Genomic DNA, 26,366 nt, shown 5'->3' on the forward strand with positions numbered 1-26,366 from the left:
GATTGGGTGACTTAGTGAAAAGAAAATTAAAAATTGATGATATGAGAGTTGCAGGCGCATTACGACGATATGTGTATCGACTTGGATAAGAGCTTGAGATGAGACTCGTGGCCCAAGGACCGAGTTATGTGGTTAGTGGCTTTGAAAGAGAAATCTGAAAGGAATGTGTGGTTGACAAGTGGATTGTCTAGGGATTGATAAGTGTGGTCAACTCAAGAGTTCTAACTTTGAGGTTTAGAATATGTGGCAAATTTCGAGGACAAAATTTTTGTAAGGGGGGGAGAATGTAATACCCCATGTTTGTATAAGGTTGCCACGTAATTTTAATGAATTTAGAATACCGAAAAATTGGCTTAATAGTAGTTATAAGTACCGAATCGACTGCAGGGAATGCCTCGGGGTGAAATTGTCTAAGAAAAATTATATGGTCTTGATGATCGTTCTGAGAAAAGATTTATGGCACCGAAAGAAATCGGATAGGGAACAGTTTTCGGTACAGCTAAAATGCAGCTGCCATTCAGGCTGTAAAATCGAATTTTTGTAGGAGACTCCCGAAAAATCAACGAAACCCTAGGAGGGCTTCGATTTTGCGTAATGAGCAACCCTTCAGTGGTTTTGGGATAAAACGACAGTCCGGTGAGGACACTGGGGTGAAATCGTCATTATCGAGTAACTTTGAAGTTATTAATTTTGCGTTTTCGGTATTATAATGCAAATTAATTCGATGTTTGTGGGTATAATTGTAATTAAGGAATTGCTCAAGTGAAATAAAGATAAAATTTGAGATTAAATGTGTAAATGTTTTTATAATATAGTGTAATATATAGTTATATATAATATATATATGTGTCTATATTGATGGGCGTGAAGCAGTGGCTGCAAATTGAGTAAATTGGAGGCAAGCAATGAGCCAAACTGAAATTAAAAAAAATGCAATTGGAGAGTAAGTGGAAGAATCAGAATTAGAGCAGTAAATCTGGGATAGGTAAGGAAGCAATATTGGCATTAAATGTGATGTGTATGCGTGTGCGTGGAGGCCATGCCTCTGCAAATCCATGGCAATAAATGAAGTATTTTACACGAAAGGAAGATTTTACATGCCAAGGAAGTATGGGGGCAATGAGGTGAGGGAGCGATCGAATTAAGACTCGACATTTAATTCTCAAAATTAGTATATTCACCCCACAAATGTTCAATCAATTCATTTCGAAGTGCAATGTGAGCTTCTTTATCCTTGATTTTTCGGTGTCGAGCGAGGAATTCTTGAAATCGGGTGCCTTCATCAACAACCATCTCAACGTCTGGACTTGGTGCTTCTACCCAATCTTGAATTGGCGACTCAACGTCATGTTCATCCTCGATAATCATGTTGTGGATAATAATGCACGCAGTCATTATATCGTGTAAGACATTTTTTTGCCAAAAGTATGACGATCCTGCAACTACTGCAAACCTAGATTGTAGAACCCCAAATGCCTTTCTACATCTTTTCTACAACTCTCTTGTTTCATTGCAAAATATTTTTTCTTGGGACCACGTGGCTCACGAATTGTTTGTACAAGAGTAGACCACATCAGGTATATACCATTTGCTAAATAGTAACCCATATTATATTCGTGTGCCTGTATGACGTAATTAGCGGGAGGAGCACAGTTAGGTTGGCGAACAGATAAGAGGCCTCTAAAACATTGATGTCGTTATTTGAACCTGGCATACCGAAGTCTGCGTGCCATATCCAAAGATCGTAGTCTGCTACAGCCTCGAGAATAATTGTTGGAGATCCACTTCGGCCTGCATATTGGCCGGCCCAAGCGGTTGGACAATTTTTCCATTTCCAGTGCATACAATCCAAACTACCTAACATTCCAGAAAAACCACGTTGTCTACCAACATAGAGCAGCCTCGCAATGTCGTCAGCGCTTGGTGATCTCAGATATTGACCCCTAAATACCTCCGCAACAGCATGACAAAATTTCTTCATACTTTCAATAGTAGTGGACTCCCCAATTTTGATGTACTCATCAATTGCATCTGCTACGACACCATATGCCAACATCCGAAACATAGCAGTTACCTTTTGAATCGAGGACAAATCAAGTCTTCCTAGAGCATCCCTTTTATGTACAATGTAGTTGTCATGAGCTGCGACGGCTTGAAGTATATGCAAAAATAATCTTCGTGACATTCGAAAGCGGCGGCGAAACATCCCTTCGCCATAACATGGGTTCTCGGCAAAGTAGTCGTTGAATAATCTTTCATCAGCAGCCTCCCGATCTTGATGAATGATTATATGACTAGGTATCGAGCCTCCATGTATCGGTTGGTGTTGTTGCTGATCAAGCAAGTGAGCGAGAAGGATGTTGTTGTTGTTATACAAAAGACTGGCAGCTTCAATTTGGGCATCAATTGCTGCTAGGTGATTCATAAGTTCTACTTCGCTATCATAATCACTTTCGGACAACGATGCCGAAGAAGTAGAATAATTTGAGGGACCTCTAAGATTGAAATTCATTATGGTCAATAAGGAATTTCTTTTTCAATGATTTTTGCAAATATCGAGTGTTGCAATTTATAGATGTCAGATATATCTTATCCCCAATTCTCACCTCGTTATGCAAACATGCATCACAACCATTCATTAGATATCATCAAACCTCACCCATTGGATTTAATTCCCCATACCTAACCTTATCTTATCTCCAAGTCTCACCTCGTTTTGCAAACATGCATCACAACCATTTATTGAATATTATCAAACCTCACCCATTGGATTTAATTCCCCGTACCTAACCTTATCTTATCTCCAAGTCTCACCTCGTTTTGCGAACATGCATCACAACCATTTATTGGATATCATCAAACCTCACCCATTGGATTTAATTCCTCGTACCTAACCTTATCTTATCCCCAAGTCTCACCTCGTTTTGCGAACATGCATCACAACCATTTATTGGATATCATCAAACCTCACCCATTGGATTTGATTCCCCATATCTAACCATATCCTTCTTTCTATTTTACTATAAATAGTGTGAGCCTCTTCATTATTTTCCACATTTACCTTCTACTAACGCTAACCTTCACCTTCTACTAACCAACAAAAAATGAGTTCTAACAAACGAAGTGGCTCATACATCGTTCAAGAAGATATACACCTATGTCATGTATATCTAGATGTTTCTCAAAACCCGATCATAGGTATGAATCAAACGAAAGAGAGATTCTGGTCTCGAGTTGAGATTGATTACAACAACGCACTACCAGAGTGTATCACTCAGACTCGGCCGCTAAGATTATTGCAGACTCGCTACACGACAATTTCAAAAGCTATTGGCAAATTGCGAGGATGCATTCAACAAGTGGAAAATTTGAATCCAAGTGGTGCTTCTGAACAAGATATTGTAAGTATTGATAGAAAAGTTTATTTTCTTATATTATTCGTAATAAATATTAACATGTATATTGATATCATTTTACATATTGATCGAGCCAAAATATTATTGTCACAGGATGATCAATATAAGAAAGGGTTTAAGTTTGATCATGTCTGGACCATCCTTAAGGATACCGAAAAATTTGGAAAATATGTACAAGTGGAATTACCAAGCTTTCAAACACAGATAGTCTCCAACTCCAGAGACTCCTACCTCAGGGTCTCCTGGATTATCTTCATTTTCTTTTGATATAAATGAAGAAAATCCAAGCGGCAGTTCGAGTCAATGACCTATTGGGATTAAAAAGGCGAAATCAAAAGGGAAAAATGAAGAAGAGTTTTAAAAAATGATTGTAGAAAAGATGGAAGAGCAACGTCAACTCGCTGAAATCATACGTAAGGGAATTGAAGATAGACAGGAAATTTACGAAATTCAAAGAGCTCGAACTGAAAGTAATAAAAAAAAGCCAACGCTACGAAATTTTGTTTTGAAAATAAAATTCTACTAAAAGATTTGAGCTCTATTTTAGATCCAGAACTACGCGAGTTTATACGAAAAGAACAGAGAAGAATCATGAAGAAAAGAGGTGAACAACATGATAAAGAACTTGGAAGTTCCTCAACTCCATTTGGTCATTATTTTGATGGTCTTGAAGGATCTGAAAATAATCTACCGGATTATTAAATATTTGTCTTTCATTTTTAGTGTATGTTGCAATTTAATTTTCAATGTTTACGTTTCTGTATTGCTCATGTTGTTCTCAACTTTTTAAATTTTATGGAGTAATTTATTTTATCTTGTTAAATAATTATAATCTTTTTATTTAATTTTAATTTATTATATTGTTAAAAATAATGGTCAAATTAAATATACAAATTAAGGTCAAAATGAATAATTATACATACTAAAACAAATTTAAGAGGGGACATAATAGGAATAACATTTTTCCACATTAGAGGGAGGGGGGCTATTTGGGAATAAAATAAAAAATGGAAAAATGCTGTGGGTGAACAGAGAGACGCCAGGAGTCCCACTATTTAGGACGCCATTTTAGCGTCCAGTTTTGTCGTCCCATTGGAGATGGAAAAACGGCAAAATTAGTTGATTTTGCCATTTTGCCATCTCCGTTGGAGATGGCCTAAGTGGGCTTGGGAATTCAGAGCTTTGGAAAGGGGGCGATGGAATGGTAAATTGCATACATAGGTCGGGGTAGGTCGTAACTGTGAATGGAATGTTTTTCCCGATGTGGGCATGTGACGTGTTTTGAGCTTTCTTAGGAAATGTGATTTCCCGTAATAGCAAGCGATGGAATTGCGGTTCCCATACTTGGCCATAAGGGAAGGGAAATTTTATTTTGGTTACTGACCTAGCCTTCGGTTTGGTATGCAGATTGTTGTACACCTCAAAATTGTGAGTGATTAGCTCTGATTTGATTATCCTGAATTCTGCCCTTGCTAATGCAAATGCTAATGCAGTAGTGAGCATGCTTTGGCAGCTCTATGTGAAAAGGTCGAGGTTTCCATGATTGCCTGAGAAATTTGCTTGGGGAAGTAGATTCAAAGTGAGCTAAGAAGGAAAATTTCAAGGACGAAATTCTTTTAAGGGGGGGAGCATGTAATACCCCGAAACTTGATATAAAGCTTGGATGTTGTAATGAAAATTATAGTAGTAAAATGAATGGTATTTGATTTAGGGGAAAAGAGAAAAATCTTTAATTTTATTGAATTACGAATGTAAAAGGGGTTAAAAGTACCTAGGGAAAGAGTTAACTAGGTAGGATTTTATGGTTAAGGAGGCAAAAGTGTTTCTAATGGAAGTTGAGGGCTAAATTGTAAACAGAAGTGGTTTTAGGGCATTAACGTAATAAGGGAAAGGAGGAAATCGGGCCTAAGTGCAAATGTCACAACTTGTAAAAATGTTAGTTTGTTTCCAACTAAAGGGAATGATTGTAATGATGAGTCCTTATCCTAAAGTCACATGGAGGCTTGACTTGGAGGAATGAGATTGGATTTGGAGAAAAAAGATAATGATAATAATGAAACTTTACCCTAAAGTCATATGGAGGCATGACTTGGAGGAAGGGGATTGGACTTGGAAAGAAAAAAGATAATGGTAATAATGGACACTTATCTTAAAGTCACGTGGAGGCTTAACTTGGAGGCTTGGGATTGGAAGGAAATGGAAATTTAAGATAATTCAAAGGGATATTTCAAGGGTTAGTAATGATGACTTGGGAAGAAAAAAAAGATGTAACTTAAAAGCTAAGGGATATCTTGAGATTTGGGGTGTCTTGGGAGATTATATAAAGGGGGGGAGACCTACGTGGTAGTGAAGTATAGCAAGTGTAGTGAATGCATCAAGTAAAGCAAAGAAGAAAAGACTCAAAGGAAGAAAGGAAGAAGAAGGGTGGAAACATCTCACTGGAAATCAGCCAAAATAATAGGTAAAACAAAGAGGTAAGTTGATTTTCTTTCCGTAGGGTCGTAGAGCACGAAAAAGAAAGTCCATAGGTTCAAACGGAGAGTGAATCGGAGCAAAAATGAGCAAGTTATGTATTTTTAATTTTAGGTTGAAGAATCCGTAACAAGGAAAGAGGCGGCGTATACATCGCACGCGCCAGTTGCTGCTGCGCGTGGCCACCCTTCCGGAGGCGCGTGAGGGCCTATCCAGCCTCTGTTTGACCTAAAATTTTCAACATAATTCTCTTATTTTAATTATCTACAACCCCATGTAAAAATATTTAAGGTTTGGTTCACTTAAATGCGTGATTTCTGCAGAAATAGCCCCTAGTGCTCGAATCCGGGCTGTGAACAGTGCTATCGAAGGGAAAACGTTCAAGGTGAGTGCTTCTTGCATGTTTTGTGACACTTTGAGCATTTTTTGCTTCACTTGTGTGTGGATGTTGGCTTGCATATCGTGCCTTTGTGGCTTACATGTCATATTTTCCCTTGGTTATGCATATTCCTTCTACTTTGTCATATACCATGTTTATGTTGGTAACTGTGGCTAGTTGTTGGGACATCATGGAAGAACTCGTGCTCTTACGATGAGCCAAGGAGTGACTATGATGACCGCGAGGGTGATTGCAACACCCTAGCATTGCTACCACAATGGTGAACTTCATAATTGCATTATTGCATTTGCACGCATACATATTTCCTTTTCTGATTCACTCATTTAGATGTAATTATCTAACTCGGGTGTTTCATACTCCTGGGACATTCAACGTCCCAGCTTTATCAGAAGTATCAAGTGTTTCAGGTTCCAAATCAAACCGTGGGCAAGGAGGTGAAGCTTCGTTAGCTTTGGGATTTTGGTTTCATTACGTACCCTTTGTAACCTAAGTAATGTATTGTGAATAGCAGCTAGAGTACTCAGGGTTGTAAGAGGTGTGTGTATGTGGGTGTCCTACACCTGTACCTACAATGATGTGTTGAGTCATTTTTGGAATGTTAGAAGTCATGAGCATTACTTATACTTGGAAATGAAATCTAGTGGAAACCCCCTTATGTAGCTTTGGTTAACCTTTTAGGTTCGATCCAATGCTTCCGTTGGTAAGAGTTTCCAATAACACCCGAGATCATTATTAGCATAAAGTGAATATCTTAATGCTTCTTTGTGTAATTGGAAAGTGGGGCGTTACATTGGATGTTTCGAAACATGTGGTATATGTTTCAAAACTTTAGTGTAAATTTGTGCTGTTTCGAAACCCATGAGCTATGCTTTGAAACAGTGTTTTAAATCTTATCTCTAACGACTATAAATGGTCAAATTTCTATCTCTTGATATCAATAACAGATGTTTAGAGATAAAGAAATAGCAACCACACACACAAGCATAAGTGGTGAACAAAAGCGTTTTAGTGAGCTCTCAAAAAAGATTCAAATATACATTTGTTGTGCTATGAATGTGTAAAGAAGAAGCAAGTCGAAAACAAGAAGTTTCGTGTCGTTTAGCTTTCCTCACCTTAAGTTAATTTTAGAGGTTTGTACAACCACTGGTAAGGCATTTGTTGCTATCAAATTTATTGAGCTATAAGTATAAACTTTATTTATCTTCTTAATTGTTGTAAGGTTTGAGTTGAGACTTAAAACTTACTGTGTTAAAGGTTTGAGTTGAGTCTCAAAACTTATTGTGTCAAATGTTTGAGTTGAGTCTTAAAACTCATTGTGTACAAGATTTTAGGATGAACCGTGGTAAAACCCTTGTTGTGTTTTTCACTAATGAAAGTAATTGGGATTGAAAAATCCTTCAAGTGGGAAGATTTGAAGACAGTGGACTAGGTGGGGTGTCGAACCACTATAAATCTTGTGTGCACAAAATTTATTACTTTGTTTGTTTATTACACATTACCCAAACTTTCAAAGAATTATTATCAAAGCCTAAAATGAATTTTCTTTGGGTATAATCATAAGTAATTAAATTGATATCATTCTTTAATGTCAAACATCTTTAGCATACTCTTTCTTAAAGAAATTACATATGTTGAAGTTAGTATTTTGAAATATAAAATAAAAGATTTCGAAACAAGCAAAATAGAAAGGTATATTTCAAAACATATATCATATATTTCGAAACTTGCAAAATAGAAATGTATATTTTGAAACATACTTCATATACTTCGAAGCTTGCAAAACAAAAAGGTTTATTTCGAAACATAACTTCTATATTTAGAAACATAGTCATCTGTCATTAAATCAGTGTTTAAAAGAAAGAAAAATTTATACAAATCCCAATTCACCCTTTTTCTTGGGATATATTTGTCATTATTGGAACTAATACATACATATTATGTTATTTTACTCTTGGTAATAAAATGATTTTGATAATGACTATATGAAAACCAATCTCTATTATATGATTTATATGAATAAGAAAATCAATCTTTAATAAATAAGTTTGAAGCAAGATATGAAAATCTATAGAAGATATGTTGAGTATGGTTGAGTATGGTTTGTTTCAAAATATATTTTTGATAATCTCAACTTGCTTTCAAAAGAATCAAAATGAGAATTTATTAAGTTTTCAATCTTTTCAAATAGATAGTCGGCTATGTGGTTTAATGCTGTCGACTATATCTCGACTATGTTATAAGGACAGTTGACTATGCATAAGGATAGTCGACTATGCTTGTTCAATCTGTCGACTATATATGGCCTCTGTCGACTATTTTTCACTCTATCGACTATCATGTAAGGATAGTTGACTATAGTTTTTTTCTGTCGACTATGTTTATTCATGAATTTCAAAATCTTCTTCATATTTTTGTATCTGTCGACTATGTGTATTTATGTTAGAAGATAGTCGACTATGCTTTCTTGTCTATCGACTATGCCTTGTTTTGTTTGAAAATATAGTCAACTAACCTATTTTGTCTGTCGACTATTTGTTTCTTAGAATCTTGTAACGGCTAGTTTTTGGCACATCTAATGGTCGCCCAACCACCCACAATGGTCCAAATTTTGAACTTATCCACCATCAACTATAAATAGGTGGTTGAAGACGCATTGAAGGCTGTTGAATATATTGAATATCTTGAACTACCAAGCTTGCACTGTTACATCGAGCATTTAATTTTTCTCTTTGTATTATTAATTTTGAGGCTTTGATATCTCACTGTTCCATTCATTTTTAGCCTCTATTATTTATTTAAAGAAAGAGCTTGTAACTAAGAATTGTACTCTTAGACTCTCAATTTCACATTTTCTGTAAAGTTTCCTTGCATAAGCTAGAGGGCCTATTAAATTGGGAGGGTTGTACATTATCTAGTCAAGGATTAGAGGACCTGCTAGTATTGAGTAGGGGGTTGATAGTGAAATTGCTTAAAAATTCTTAGTTGGTAGCTAAGGTAGTGGACTAGGCTTTAAAAGCCGAACCACTATAAATCTTGGTCTCTTGTGCACTCTGTTTTCATTTGTTCTGTTAGCATTTTTATTCTTACTTATTTCGCTTAATCATTCATAAGATTTCAGATTTATTTTTTACCAAACGAGAGTGTTTCTTTTTCTCAAAAGAAATTTTTAATTTACCAATTCACCCCCCTCTTGGTGTATGCCATATCATTGCAATTCTATCATATTATTATTATATTATTTATTAAATTATATAATAGATGCATATTTTATAAATATATTATTTAACATAAATATATATACATGAATATCAACACTATATATATAATATATATTTTTCCCCATGTTTCTCTCCCCTCTATGTTCATCTCTCTACCCAAGAAACCTACTCTCTCCCCCCCCCCCCCCCCCCCCCCAACCTAAGAAAGCCATTTTTTCTCTTCCACTCTCTCATATCTTCTTCCCTTCCTTGGCCGTCTTCACTCATTGAATATTCTTATGAAGATGGAATTGAATTTGATTTCCAATTGTAGATGTGTATTATGCTCAATACTACCATCATTTTTCTTCATCACAAAGGTTATCGACGCAATTTCTCTCTTTTTCTCTCAATAATCGCCGCGATAATCCTTGAGGTGTCATTATTTTTCTTTATCACAAAGTTTATCAATACAATTTCTCTTTCTCTCTCAATGATTGCCACGATGGCCCTTGAGGTGTCACTAGCAATAGTATCATTGAAAAATAGTTTGTTTGCTCATTGTTGATGTTGGGCTTTGTATTGCCATTGCATTCTATTCTTCGTTTATTTCTTTTTATTCTGTTAGCTTTTTAATTAGAAAGATTAGGATAATTATTTGCCAAAGTTAACATCATTACTACAAACTAAACTTATAGAGAGAGGTGTTGGGCAAAAAGAACTTAAACCGTATCAGCTTCTAGAACTATTTTTAAATCAAATTTCTATGCAAAGAACCAAACTATAAGGGTGAAATGTAATTTACCCTAAATTCAACCTCCACCAACACATGTTCTTTCTTGGATGCTTTTCAATTTGTGAAACTCATTTCAATTAAACAAATAATATTTTGTTCACTTTCAAGTTACTAACAGATCACATCTTCTAGCTTTTAGATTCCATTCTTATTATTATGTATAGGTATTTTTCTTTAAATTTCTTTTTTTTATAATTGATTTGTGTTATTATATTTTAATGAATATTTTATTATTAAATTTGATTATACTTTTAAGATATATAGATTAGGCTCATGATTGTTAGAATGCCAACTATTTTCTTTTATAAGGAACAGGTATTTTCTTAACCTAAAATAATTTTTTATAATTAATTATTTGATATAATATACACATTTTTTATTTTCAAAATTTTGGGCACAATAAAATTATTGAAAAATAATGTTTAATTTTTATTTTTAACATATTAAAATAAGTATTTACTTAAATAATAAAATTGATATACTTTAAAATATATATGTTGATCCAAAAATGAACACATCTTCTAACTTATAAATGACCTTTTGGACAACTTTATCCCCTCAATATAAACCCATCATGGTCTTCTTCAAAAAGTAACATCCAAGACCCTTCATTAGGTGGACAAAGTCGTCTTCAATCTTACTTTTAGGGTATAACGCAAATAATAAAACTCTCAATTTTTTTTAAGAATAACTGGAGATTAACTTTTAGAGGAGACAAAAATGTCCCATTTAGTGGGGATTGACTGTGTGTCTGTTTAGGAGTATATAAATTTCTAACTGTATCTGATTTACCAAGAGGTCGAATTAGGGCAAAAGGCTGATCTCCATGTCCATATCCATATCCATACCTATACCCATACGCTCAACCTTGACGACAGAAGCAAAAAAGATTTCCATATCCATATCCATACGCTCGCACTGTGATACAGTTTAATGTTTGCTTCATTTACCATAAGCAAGTCCACAAATTAATTAAACGAAAGACAAAGTAAAAGAAGCAAATTACATCCAAAACAGTAAACAGACAACTGAACTGAGAACAAGAATAATGAAGAAGCAAGAGCAGCCCCACTGCCCACTGCAGCAGCTTTCCAGTTTCTCTTTGACCAAACAAACAAATTTCATCAAATGTACTTTGCACGGACAATGCACGTTCCACGGTATATATATTCTTGAGAGCTAACCTTGTACAGATGAATGCTGCTCCTCGATCTGTTCTCTGTTACAAGGTCTCGGCAGATGAAAATCTTGATTTTGCCGGAAAATCCTTTCAAACTCAAACATTAGCGTAAGATTCGATATAATGACAAGCACTGTAGTATCTCAGAGAAGCTTCATTCACACTCAGATCATGAATGATGCTGAAGGACTGGTCCACAAGATTGAACCGTATGATCTCCCCAGGAACGTGCAGCACCAGAAACGACTCCTCGTCCTTCTCTTCTCGGACGAGAGAAAGCACGCAGTAGGCCTCGTCCTGGCGGCGGCTCGCTAGCATTTGTCCCATCCTAGGAAACGCAGCTGCAACCGGGTCCAGATTGATGTGGTACCTCACAAACCAGCCGGAGTAGTCCGCTTCCATCTCGTACACATCCCACTGAGATCCTGCTGATCCATAAATCTCGAGGACATAGAGGTGTCCACGCGCCACCAGTAGATGCATTAGGCTCCTGTCGTTCCACGTCATGCCCTCTCGGACAGGTGGTGCTGGCATCCTCCACAGCCACTCCTTCTCGACATCGAAGTAGTATCCGTCACCCCGTTTAGAAAACCAGTGTAGAGCGCCGTTCCAGAAAACCCCATCTCTAAAACCTATATTGCGCACGTGGAGGATGAAGGGTTCGCTAGAAGTCCTCCAAGAGCGGGAATCAGAGGAGTACACCTCAATCCGATAAATGGTGTGGAAGTCATCAGGGTCTGTCCACGGAATATCGTCAGCGCTCCATACTTTTACCACTTTGTAGAATGGAGATCTTGATGGGTCAAAAGCTAAGTTGAGGCCATCAAAGCCATCATGCGGATGGGAATCGGGAAGTGTGGTAAATTGCTTGGTGGTGGGATTGATAACATGGTAGCCGCCTCTCCGATCGATCTCATTGTAGCCTGAACAGCATAACAGTCCGTTGCATGAACTTTGAATTATTAGGCCTGATAGATTTGGAATCATGATGTAACCGACTCCAACTTCAAGAGCATCATCAGCTGGGGATTTGTCATTGAAAAGCGAGAGGAAATCAAGCCCTGGCTCATTTAGACTAATGAAGTCACTCCGGTCTGTATAACCAACAAGGGAGGGGTACAAGAATAAGCCGGAAACACAACTGGGGATCGTCGGCGATGAGAGAAAACCAGTGTTTAGAAACTAATTTGGATCGAAAAAGTGATTTTATGGGTAGGCGTCTCAAAATTTCAGTTAAGATGTGGTCGTTCGCAATATCTGCTCCTGTTGATGATGTGCTCTTTGCCTTGACAATCTGGCTTGCATCCATGGAGAGCTTTCCTGTGTCATATCTCAAATATTATACTTTCTACAATGAGAGAGTGATCAAATACATGTATGCAGTAAAGATGTCATAACATGAATCTGAACAATAATCATCAACAATACTCAATTTCAAATCTATGTTCTACAGACATGAATATCAAGATGACGATCATCAACTCAAACAATTGAAACGAATTTCTATTTCCCCGTCTTATGTATTTTCAACGATGAGATCCCAATAAGGTTTTGCAGGCTGAGTACAGGAGAACGATTAATTATCCCCTCGCTGTGCTAGTCTGAATATATGATCAACTAAGCCCCAACAGGGACATACTCGAGCAACGAAAACAATCAAAATTAAGAAACTAAGCACGTCGAACGATCCTATAACTAAATAATAGTAGTAAGCAGTAATTGGACTCAAAATTTCCTTTATTTATGTAATTTAGAACACTGCAACTAAATCATGATTCGTGCTAATTTAGTAATAAATAATTTTGGGTTGATTAGTAATCAAAAGTACAGCGAACCAAGGAAAAAAGGGGGATTTTCTGAATTTCTTAAACTGAAAATTGTTTCTTCGATCATGGATACCTCTGAATCTGCGTTTGGGCTTTAAATTTCGTTGGAATTCTTCCATCGGCACTCGAAATGGTCCCTGCAACTGGTTATAATCAAAGGGAAATCAGGGTTCAGAGAGGTGTACACGGAAATGAAAGGAGCAAACTCCAAATGGAAACTGCGAGTGAAAGGTACCTGTGATTTCAGAATCAACTGCTTCACGCAACCAAAAGCCACATTACGCTGAGCTCTCAAGTGTGAGAGAGGAGGAGGAATTGTAGAATCAGGGCCGGTCCAATGGTTAACCAATTTATGCCATGGCATTAGTCCCCCAAATTAGAAGGTCCACATTTTAAAAATTTGTAATATTTATATATATATATATATATATTAATAATTAATATTTTATTAAAAATTAAATATAAAATATTTTAAATTTTTTTAACTTCATCATTTTCCATTTTTTAACATTGTTGTGGTGTTCTCCATAAAACTCACTTTCTCTTCCCCAGTTTTCCCTCTTCCTCTTTCTCTCTCTTTTTTTCGTGTGCATAGCACAACCATAGTCACTAGACTCACACTCACTGCACTGCACACAGTGACACAACACAACACAACTTCGTCTTCGTCGACAGCTTTGATGCCGTCATTCGTGGTTCGTGGACGAGCAATAATAGGCTAACAACAGACTGTTGGGCATAACTGGTGACTGGCTGGAAAGTGACGCACGCAATCGCTGCTAAAGCAACCTCCCGGCTCTCGCCGATAAGCACTGAGCCCGCAACAGTAGGTGTATCTGTCGGTGAGCATTGCCATTGTTAATAACTAATAAGTGATTGTTGCTTTGCTGTTTTGGTGTTTATTTTGGCGTTGGGTCTTTTGTATTTAAGTGATTAGTGTTTGTTTATTGGTGTTTATTGTTTGGTCTTTGTACAATATTGTCAATTTAAGTGATTGTTGGGTCTTTTATTTTATGAGTCTTTTGTTGGGTGTTTACTGTTGGTATTTAAGTGATTGGTATTTATAAGTGATTAGGTCTTTTATTAAGTGATTGGTGTTGTTAATCTCACTTTTAAGTGATTGGCGTTTTTTGTTTATTGGTCTATTATGGGTCTTTTGGGTGTTGGTCTTTTGTTTAAGTGATTGTTGTTGAAAGTTGATGTTTATATTAAATTAATGTTAATCTCACTTTTATTGTCAGTTTTATGGGTTTCACTTTTATTGTTCTTTTATAGGTCTTTGGTGTTTGTTGTTAATCTTACTTCAAGTATTCTTGGTGATTCAATTGGTGCCTATGCTCTATTCTTGTTTGTTGTCAATTGGTGTGATACTCGTTTTATTGGTGTTTATATTAAATTGTAGTTGATTGAATTTTAATTTTTTTTATTTAATAAAATGATGAAATATTTATTTAAAAAATATATTATTTATTTTTTTATAAAAAAATTAATATTGAAAGGCCTCAACAAATCTTTTCGCCTAAGGCCCCCAACTCTGTTGGGCCGGCTCTGTGTAGAATTTTCCTTAATTTGGCAACTCAAATACAATGAGATATTTATAGGCGCAACGACAGTAATCAAAGGCAGTAATCTCAAATACACGAATCCATTCATGATCCGCACTAATCACATGAATCAAAATAAACAATACATGAACCATAATTAATAAACTAACATTGAACTTGCGTACATATAAACCAAGAGCCGTCTCTAAAAAATTCAAAAAAATCTTCAACACTCCCCCTTAATTTGAAATTTTCTTCTTTACTCCAAGACTTGCTATTAATTGTTGGAAATCTTCAAATTTGAGTGGTTTCATAAAAATGTCATAACTTGATCTTGCATCTTTACATTCTTAAGTTCCACTTCCCTTTTTGCAATACAAAAATGGTATCTTGTATCAATATGTTTACTTGGATTTAAGCTCTATTTCATTTTTTTGCAATACAAAAATGGTATCTTATATCAATATGTTTACTTGGATAATTAAAAACTAAGTTCTTGGCTAATGCTTGTGCAAACTTGTTGTCAATTCAAATTCCAGTTGCTTCCTCTAGTGGCAAATGAAGTTCCTTCAATAAACTCCTAAGACAAATAGCATGACAAGTGCATAAAGTTGCAACCACATATTTAGATTCACAAGTTGAAAGAGTAACAATGGATTGTTTCTTCAATCTCCATATAATAACACGATCACCTATTAAAAAACTCGAAACTAGGAATGCTTTTTCTATCATCAACATCTCCTGGAAAATCACTATCACAAATTCCTACGAGCCTAAAATCAAGAGATGAAGAATAAAGGAACCTATAGTTAATTGTACCTTTGAGGTATGTGGGTAGAAGTAGGAGCTTTCATGAAACGACTTACCACCCCAACTATAAAGAGAATATCTAGCCTTATACATGTCAAATATCTCAAGCTTTCCATAAGACTTTTTAATATAGTGGGATCTTCCTTATATCTGCCATCAAACTATGATAATTTTATTCCATATTCCATGGGTGTGTTCACAGGAGGTTGCAATTCAACATTTTGAACTTTTTCAACACTTCTCAGCATAGCCTTTTTGTGAAATAAAAATTCCATCCTTCATTTGCTTCACCTCCAAGTCCAAATAGTACAACATAACTGCTATGTTCATCATCTCAAACTCTAGTGACATAGCTTTCTTAAATTCTTCAAATAATCTTGTATTGTTGCGGATAAAGATAAGATCATCCATCCATATAAAGGCAAACAAGTAGAATATCTCCATTTCCATATGATTTTACATAAAGAGCATATTCATGAGAGTAACAAACAAATCCATTGTCTTGGAAGTACTAGTCAATGCGAGTATTCTATGCCCTTGGTGCTTGTTTTAATCCATACAATGCTTTCTTCAATCTCAAAACTTTATCTTCATGATCTTTAATTGCAAAACCAATTGGTTGCTCAACATAGATCTCCTCTTCAAGAAAGCTATTTAGAAGCTGACTTTACATCAAGTTGGCAAATCTTCCACTTCATTTGAGCTGCCAAAGAAATTAGTAAACGAATCATCTCCATATAAGCAACAAGTGCAAGCACTTATCCATAGTCTACTCCATACTTTTGCTTATAGCCTCTAGCAACAAGCTTGCTTTATATCTTTTCACGTATCCATTTGTATTCTCCTTTGCCTTATAGACCCATTTGACTCCAATAGCTTCATGATCCTTGGAAAGAGTTGATAATTCCCAAGTGTTGTTTTTCTCAATTGCTTTGATTTCTTCCACTATAGCTTGCATCCACCTTTTGTCCTTCATAGCATCCTCAGAGTTTAAAGGCTCGTTATTTACAAAAAGACAAAACAAATTATTCACATCATAATCGGTGAACTCTTTAGTTTCATCATAAATATCATACCTCCTCTCATTTGGTCTAAGATTGTTACCTCTTCCTCTTGCTCATTCTCGACCTCAATATGGTTGATTGCTCATTTCATCATTGTTAAAGTTGTCATGATCGCCTCTACGTTTTCCTCCTCAGCCACGACCATCTCCTTGGCCACGTCCTTGTCCTTTTTTATTATTTTCTCCATTATCATTCTTCAAAGAAATATTGGCTTTCTCCAACAGTTCATCTTACCTTATTTTAATCTTATTTTCATGGGCTTGTAAAGAGCCCTCTAAATGTTCAAGTGTCATGGAGTCTAGATCTTTGGATTCCTCAGTAACACAAACCATATAATTAAACTTTGGGGTTAAGGAACGAAGAATCCTTTCTACCACATGAACATCTTCAATTTTATCCCCATGCCTCTTTATTTGATTTACAATAGCCTTCATCCTTGAACAATAATCTAAAATGATTTGAATTTCTTCATGCACAAAGCTTCAAATCACCTCACAATGATTGGAGTCACACATTGTAACACCCTGCTTTCTCAGTCCATATTCAATCCATTTCATTTCGGGTTGATTCTCTAGGCTTTCGGCCTCAATCAATCACAACTGATGGCACACCTTACACCCTAGACCATTGGGACTTAGACTCTACACAAGGTACAGACCCTTTTGGGTTGTCCCAGATCTTCAACACCTGATCGTCTCCCAGGCAGTCTGCTATGATGCTTTGGTCGACAGGTCTCCCGTACCTTACCACAAGCCATCCATCAACCCTCTGCACGTGGGTCCCTAGATCCAAATCCGTCACTGTGAACATCGAAACAGTAGTGTAGTCACGCTGCTAGGGTTCCTTATCCCGTCTCTATGAGTCACATCAATTATACCATTGTCACCTCATCAATTGGCGCAAGTTATATGCCATCATTTAGCCATCTTCGGCCTCTTGCTTGACCTAATCCGTTGGATCCTTGATCTTTACATCTCATTTACGAGACACTAAATGATCCTCGAAAAATACTTATCATTTGATCCTAACTCTTTAGCTAGGCCATGTCACATCAGACTAATCATCTATGATTCAATCATCCTCGATAACCACAGTTATCCTATCATTTCTCGCAATGATTTCAACTAATGATCTCAAATCAACAATCTCTAAATCACTCGGATCCATAATCATGGTTATCGAGTCAACCTTACACCCGAATCATATCATCAGATCCTAACTTCAATAGCTAGATCATTCTGCTTGCACTAGTTTCCATTAGGCTTCCACTATTCACTGAGAATAGTAATAGTATACTGGAATAATGTTTGTATGTGAATAGTACACCAGGTAAGTTCCTAGGAAAGAAAGGTGGGTCACAAACGGACACACTTAAATACCAAGTCTTTCCTTAGACAAAACTTTCCTAGACATGCATTTCCACTACACAACACTTAAATCCAATAACCTTTAAGCCTTCAACAGATAATCCCCAAATCTCCAAATAGAGATTTCGCCCTACAAACCATTAGTCTCTTTCCCCTAAACCTCCACTTGGGGTTCTTACTAACTGGTTCTATCAATATCGAATCATCTTAAGTCTCCAAATTGTTATTCCTTAATTTTCAAATAGGGTTTAACTCTGATATCAACTATATCAGAGTCACTTAAGGCTTCTAATAAACTTAAGCTTTGAAACTAATTGTAATGCCCTGCTTTCTCAAGCACGTTATGACTTGGGACAATTCTGGGATAAATTTTTTTTCTTCAAACTTAAAGCTAAATCATATCATACCTCATATCTATCCCAAAATTTCTATATTTTTTCTCGAAAGAGAATCATTATACATATCAAATGCGAAAAACAAGGATCGAACCTGATATCTTACTTTAACATTAAATAAGTTCTAACATCATTGTTTCACAAACTTAATTTCCCATTACAAGGCTATTCATCACTAACTTAAAACATAACATACGTTCTTAACTAACATTAACCTTAAATAGGGTTTTACATCATCATTAACCAAATAGTTATATATCATCATTCTTCAAAATGTTCAGAATTTAAAGTAATAGAACTTAAATACATGGGCTACATAACATACATTCCATTCATCATGCACTCTGCTAAGTGTCATTTCATGCCTCATTCATCCTCGTTTCTACTACAATTTTTATCTAGAACGTTTGAATATTCCGAGGGCAAACCCCAAGTTAGATGATGAATCATTTAAGTAAGGGAACAATAAACATATTTCGTGTATAAATGCAAAATGTAAAATGTCATTTTCATATCATTTTGGTTTAAGTCGACTGCACCCAACTGCTACTCCTCATTTTTACAGTCTCCTTACCAGACCGAGGTGTATGGGTGGACCCTTAGCAGAGTAGCGTTGTCAGTCCATAATCCCAAACCCTTATGCGATGCATGATCAATAATATCACCGTGAACATATCCACATTTCATCATCAATACATGTAAATGCAATCTACATGATATATTCATATCAAGGCATGACAACATGATAAAATTATTTACTTAAAATCAGGTTTTGGGTTGAACCACTTACAAACCAAGCATTTTTCTTAAAACTAAATTCAGTTGGGAAGTGCCACTTACCTTCTCAAGCTTATCGAGCTACCTCGATATTTGTGCCTTACCTCAAAATTCATGTATCGCCTCAATTTACGTGCCAATCTCAAAATTTCGCACAAGTCACTTCAACTTAAGCCTCAAAACATCCTAATCACCATATTTATTTAAATAAACATTAAAACCTATTTTTTCATAATTTCTTGTATTTTTTTATTTTTCTCTTTATTTCTTCCTATTTTTCCTCAATAAATCCAAACTAAATATTTCTCAAATATCTCACTATGAAAATTCATAAAATAATATTCCTAAATTTTTAAAATTTTTTAGGAAATTTTACTTACCTTAACTTAGTCTCTCAGGTTTCCGCGGTATGCGTGCTTTGACCTCGAAACATGTGTTCGATCTCGATTTTATGTGACATCTCAATTTTCGTGCACCCCCTTGAAAAATGTGCCTGAACCATTTTTCTTGCCAAAATCTTCGAAATATTACCGAAACATAATTGCCTATATTCCATAATTTTTCTAGCATTTTCTAAGATTTTTCCTTATCATTTTTCTATTTTCTTTTCTTTTCTTTTTCTTTTTCTTTTTTTTTCCTTTCTTCCTTCTCCTTCTTCTTCCTCATTCCGTATGCGCTTGCCATGTGCGCGAACCATCCATGACGCGGCCACCGCTTGGCCCTCCGCTAGCCTTGTCAACCGCGCCGGATCTCCGCCAACCTTTTCTAAGCCCATTGTCGCCCGCGGTGGCCTCCCTGCCTTGCGTCCAGCCACCAAGCTCATGGCCATGGCTGTGGCTTCGCTGCTTCTGGCTGCTTCTCAGGCCTCCTCGAGGTTGCCTCCGGCCACCAGCGCATGCACAGCTTGCCTTCGTTGCTGCTGCTCAACTCGTCAGCCTCCTTGCTCTACTCGCCCACCCTCTTCCACACAGCCATGGCGGCCGAACAATAGCTTTGATGTTGCTACCATAGCCAATTTCGGTCATTCCAAGACCCACCCTCTCAGCTTCAGCACTCTCTCTATCTTTCTCTTTCTCTCTTTCTCTCTCGACCTCGATCTCGATCTCACGAGCTCTCTTTGCCTCTCTCTCGGCCATTAAATTTCCAAAGAGAAGCCACTACTTGCTCTTTTCTTCACTTCCATTCTCTAACTCTACCTCTATTTATAGGCCCTCAATAGCTCCCTCACCTCACTGCCCATACCTTCTTATGTGAAGGACACCCCAATTTAGCCATCACAATTGTCGGGCATGGTTGTCATCCCACGCACACACAGCACGCCCATATATATATAATTATATATTACATCAATAAATATAGAAAATTACTCATTTAAACCCCAATTTCACCTCTATTTCACCTATGCAATTCCCTAATTGCAAATACAGCCTTAAACACTGAATTAAATTGCATTTCGATATAGAAATTTCAAAATTAAGAATTCAAGGCTTAGTTTAAAAGGACAATTTCGTCCCAGCATCCTCGCTGGGATATCACTTCTTCTTGAAACTACTGAAGGGTTGCTCATTACAAAAAATCGGAGCCCCATCGGGCTTCCGTTGACTCCTCGAAAGTGCTTTACGATAATTCGATTTTGTAGCCTAAATCGCAGCTGCATTTTAGCAGTACCAAAAATCGTTCCTGATTCGATTTCTTTCAATACCATAAATCCTATCTCAAAACGCTTATCGAGACCATAGCATTTTCCTTAGAAATCTAAGCTCCAAGACATTCCCTGCTGTCGATTCAGTAGTGATAACTGCTATCAAGCCAATTTTTCAGCATTTTAAACTTACTTAAATTACGTGGAAACCTCATACAAACACAGGGTATTACGCACATTTTTCACTTTGCTTGAAAATAATTTTTGCAAAATCTCCCGTGCTTCCTTTGTTGTGGTTGCATCAGCCACCTTCTCAAACATTAAATCATCCAAACATTGATAGATGAGGGTGAGGACTTGTTGATTATTCTTCATTTTTTTTTTTTTTTTTGCCAAAGCATCCTTCTCTTTTTGAGACAATGTGGCTTCGTTTTGAGGTTGCACATAACCTTTCTCTGCTATCTATCACACATCTTGTGTAAGAATTTAAGATAGAAAACAAAACACATTCAAACCATCAAACACACAAATGAATACAAAAGTTTTACATGGAAAACCTAAATTAGGAAAAACACAGCAGAAAGAACAAAATATCATTATGATGATATTACTGCTATTATAATTCTAGCATATTGGGTATCTATTTATAGATCTACCACTAACCTATACATATCTACAAAAAAAGGGATTAACTTGTCTAAATCCAGATCAAAAGATGAGTCATGAAGAAGATAAATCTTCAATTGTAGATGTGTCCCAATCATAGTCAAATTTGAATTCTGGGTTACAATTATCACAAACTCCATGTTGATATGAATTCAAATATGAAATTATTCATAATTTTTTCTTATAGAAAAATCACTGAGAACTAATCTCCTTGATGAATACTAACCAAATTCACACAAAGCTCAAACTTGGTAATAGGCAGTGACTTGGTTAACATACCTGCAAGATTATCATGAGTGCTTATTTTTCTCACAATAACATCAGCTAGTAGATAAATTTTTATATGTCGAAAACCAATCTCTATTAAGAAACGTATGAAATATGCATGTTGTATTAAAGATCCAATCTTCACAAGATTTGGTAATTTGATTAGTTACCACCAAAAGTTTCCCATCACTACTAGTATTTTTAGTAACACTGGCTTCGCCTAAAACATCTTGTTATTTTTCCTTTTGGTTAGGTTCTTGTTTATTAAATTTGTTTTGCAGCTTAAAACTCATTTTTAATGTGGTCCTTCTTCTTACAATAATTACAGGCTTTCTCTATATTTCTAGACTAGGATCTACCTTTTCCCTTTCCAATAGACTGTTTTCTCATTTATTCTCCCTTTAATGAAAAAGCCACTCCCTAAGTTTCTAAATTACCTAATAATTGTTTATCAATTTGCTCTTTTGAGAACAAAACATCATAAACTTCTTCTAAAGTAAGAGTGTCACTACTATATTTGTAACCTACCTTCCACAGCAATTCCCCTAGAGAAGTCTCTAGGGAAAACCCTCAAGGGAGATAATCATTCCTAGGAAAGATTCTTCTCCTGAAAGAAGTCTTTGGGGCTAACTCCTTGGGAACCTGTTCTGCATGTGTTGTTGTCGTAATATAACAATTGAAACTTGTTTGTCTTGGAGAAGCTCAGTAAAAAATTAGTAGTGCTAGACAAAAGAGCAAGGTCTGCTAGAAATAGGACATCCAAAGGGGTTTTGCAGAAAGGTGTCTTTATAAGGGTCTCCAGGTGTTTGTAGCTGTGAAAGGGTCTTCCAAGGGAACTGCGGAGGGGTCTTTCCCAAAGGGCTCTTCGAGGGAGCTTCAGGTCTTTCGGTCTATAAGGCACAAGGAAATTAAAAGGCACGCAAAGATCTATCTTGCGCGCGCTCTTAGATGCTTAAGTTAAATATAATCATGACGCGAAAAAGGTTATGCAAATGCAATGTGATGTAGATGGTGCCTTCAAAAGAGTAGAGACTCATTGGAAGAGATATGTGTGGAAAAGTAAAAAATAGGTCTTTGAAAGATTACCTAAGAGGAGGTGAATTGGGTGTTTTGAAGATTTTTACAAATACTAGAAATATCTTGAAATATGATGCAGTAAACTTATAGGAAGAAATCAATTTTCTTAACTGCAAGCAGATGCAACAACGGATGGAATAAGCATAAATGAGTGTGCAGCATACAAGATCTTTCATATACAGGATTTAAGAAAACTTTATGCATTTGATAAGTTTATATATGAAAATATTAATATGAAGATGTATGCATTTGAGAAAGAATATAAGAGACATTTTGAAAACATTGAAATCAGTTTGAAATATATGAAATAAACTTATACAATGAGAAATGACTATGCAATTTGAAAATCTCAAATAGGTTCTTGTATGTAGTGAAATTGATGCTTAAAAAAAACCTTTTGTGAAATTTATTCAAAACTAAAACAAAAATGTTTTATGAGAACTGAATGAAAGATATACATATAGATTTGGTATAAAGAATTATATTTAGAATGAGAAGTTTATAAAATGGTTATGAAAATGCAAAAGTATATGACTTTTAAGATTATTCCAACCAAGAAAATGCTTTAATGAGAGTTACAAAAACAATGCAATGAGTTGTATTTATGTATTATAAACAGATGCATAAAAGATAAAAATATGAACACATCACATTTAGAGTGGTTCGACTAACATGCCTAGTCCACTACATTAACTCTTCACTAAGGATTTAAAAATATCCATTAAGGATAGTAGTGTAACACCCCCTTCTCCTAGAACTGCCCAAGAAAAGGTGCTATGGAGAAATAAAATAAAACTAACTGATAAACTGAAATTCGATACCATAAATGAATATGTCAATCTACTGAGATAAAAACTCTGAGTCAACATAAACTGAAAATCATAAACTCTGTTTAAGGGACAAACCCTCAACTGATATATAAAGTAATCTAAATTGACAAGAGAAAACTAACAACTTCCAAACATCTTTGGTCTTTAGTGGCTCCACGTACACACACTATTGGCCACTGCTGCTAGGCCTCACATCTGATACTCCCTCTCTAGGACCTAGAATGGTGAAGAGTACAAGGTGAGCTACAAAGCTCAGCAAGTAATAAGCTGGAAAGAATAATTGAAGCTGAATCGAAGAATATCGATATTGATAAAATACTAACTGTACTTGTACTGGGAGATATAATAATCATTGAATTGCATTTACAAGATGTAATGCACATAAAATGTAAACTAAATGCAAGTATACAACTTTGGCTCATAGGCCCACAAAATCTGATAACACATACCTGTCTAATATGAGTTTTGCATACATAAAAAAATTGTAAGTACATATTGTGGGTAATATGCCCCCAACTAGCCCCTGGTCGATATCAGGTGAGTAAAACATAAATTGAAACTGAAACTAGTGGGATCCCCGTGGACTAGCCGGTTGGCGCTTATAATACAATGTTCACATACATGCTAGCACGTGATATGTAGTGCTCCATAGAAAGTCATGCTTACTGCTCATACCAAGATATATGCACATAATCTCACAAAAATAATGATGATCGTGTCATAATAAATACTAACAAGTAATCTAATCTTCAATATATAGGAATATAAAGATTTACTCATATTTTTCCTTGAAATACAAAATTTATTGATATTCATTTAATTATTTATTTATTTTGGGGGTTGCAACATGAAAACTTCCCAGGGGGTCACCCATCATAAAATTACTCCCACATGAGCACGCTTAACTTTGGAGTTTTGAAAATATTAGAACCAAATATGAGAAAGATGAAAATTCGGTGTGAGTGTACACCATAGGCCCATTTGGATATGGAATTGGCCCATTCGGATACAAGACACATGAACTTTGAATAAGTTGTGAGAGTCATCCAGATGAGCAAGGTCTCATCCGAATAATAGACACAAACATATTTGGACACATTCGGATACAACACAAAGTATCCGGATATCACTCACAAAAAGACTTAGACTCATTCGGATACAATACGAAGCATTCGGATATCACTCACATACAACTAGACATGTCTGGATACGACTCAAGGCATCCGAATACTACTCACAATCACTTCTGGACACATACAGATATGAAAATGAAGCATCCGGATATCACTGGGCCATCCGAATATGAACAAGAGTTATCCTGATGTCACTGATTAGTGGTTAATTTTGTAAAATTTTATTATAATTATAACCCTCGTTTTGATTTTAAATTGGTTTAATTGAATAGTTATGTGTAATATATATATATATAATACATAATATATTATAATAAATATGTAAGTATAATATATATTTTATAACATAATACATATACTCAATGGAGTGCATGCATGAAACATCTATATAATATATAAGTATATAATACACCATATAATATATCATATAAATATATACATAATATATAATTTAAAAACACTTAATTGCTTGTTTGCAGGCATGAAGAATGTAGGCTTGGAGACTCAAATTGGATTGAAGAATGAAGAATTAAAGCTCATAAAGAATTAAAACCCATGAACAATTAAAGCCCATGAAGATTTAAGGCCCAACTTGAGCAACCCATGGAAGACATCATTTACAGAAGGCCCAAGGATTATTTTTAATCCTAATGAAGATCAAAAACCCAATTGTAGAAATTTATTATTTTTTTATTTATTTTATGAGTGCTTTATTATGTGTGTTTTTTAGCTAAAATCCATTTAACTATTAGGTGTGTATTATAGCTAAAATCCATTTAACTTTATGAGTGCTTTATTAAGTGTGTATTTTAGCTAAAATCTATTTAACTTTAGATGTGTATTATAGCTAAAATCCATTTAACTTTAAGTGTGTGAGTACCCATTAGATATAATTATGTTTAGTTGAATAATTGAAATTGTGTGGTTTGTATTGCATCTTGTGGGCTATAAATAGCTCACTTGATTACATTTGTAAGTGTGATTATTATTCTTGAATAAAAACTTAGTTGTTTTCTTAGAAATCTCTCTTTGAGAATTGCTTTTGTTCTCTCTTATTTTCTCTATTGTTTTCTCTTGTGATCTTACTTCCTTTCTTTCTTCTTTTAAATTTTTATGTCATTTATTGTTACTTTATTATCCACTACCTAAATGGCCGGTTAATTTCTGCCTTTAAATTTCTGTAATTTTAATTCTTGTCTTTTAATTATCCACCGCCTAAATGGCCAGTTAGTTTCTTCTATTTTAATTCTTGTCATTTAAATTATATTATTTAAATTACGTCATTTAAATTTCTATCAATTAGCTTCTAAATGGAGATGAGTAACTAAATCTAATCTTGGGTTAAGACAAGGATAGTGTCCAACGCCAATAATTTCCAAAGAAAACTACACTTTAAATGAGTGACATTAATTTAAGTTTTAGTATGGGTGTGTAGTAATTATTAGGAAATCACTAGGTTTTGATTGGAACGTAAGTCTAACTTAGAGCTTTCATGCCATATATGAGA

The 26,366-nt window shown here is 35.4% G+C and overlaps 1 protein-coding gene and 1 pseudogene across 2 annotated transcripts; both read right to left on the reverse strand.

Annotated features, from left to right (window-relative positions):
• Positions 1 to 1,155: 1,155 nt before the first annotated feature.
• On the reverse strand, positions 1,156 to 2,512 carry LOC127791559 (uncharacterized; annotated as a pseudogene).
• Positions 2,513 to 11,162: 8,650 nt separating this feature from the next.
• LOC127792271 (F-box protein At5g07610-like) lies at positions 11,163 to 13,618 on the reverse strand. 2 transcript variants are annotated; one of them, XM_052322723.1, is made up of 3 exons: positions 13,523 to 13,618; positions 13,361 to 13,430; positions 11,163 to 12,776 (listed from the first exon to the last, which is right to left on the reverse strand). In XM_052322723.1, the coding sequence occupies exon 3, from the start codon at positions 12,446 to 12,448 to the stop codon at positions 11,558 to 11,560; it is 891 nt and encodes a 296-aa protein (XP_052178683.1). In that variant the 5' UTR covers positions 12,449 to 12,776; positions 13,361 to 13,430; positions 13,523 to 13,618; the 3' UTR covers positions 11,163 to 11,557. The 2 variants fall into 2 exon arrangements, with proteins under 2 accessions (XP_052178683.1, XP_052178682.1); XM_052322722.1 differs by having other exon boundaries at positions 11,163 to 12,781.
• Between the last annotated feature and the right edge of the window lie 12,748 nt (positions 13,619 to 26,366).

Source organism: Diospyros lotus, chromosome 15 (assembly GCF_014633365.1).
Source record: "Diospyros lotus cultivar Yz01 chromosome 15, ASM1463336v1, whole genome shotgun sequence".
Lineage (NCBI taxonomy): Eukaryota > Viridiplantae > Streptophyta > Magnoliopsida > Ericales > Ebenaceae > Diospyros > Diospyros lotus.

Excerpts from the sequence above, each read along its gene's own strand:
- LOC127792271 (XM_052322723.1), bottom strand. The coding sequence starts at position 12,448 with ATGATTCCAAATCTATCAGGCCTAATAATTCAAAGTTCATGCAACGGA.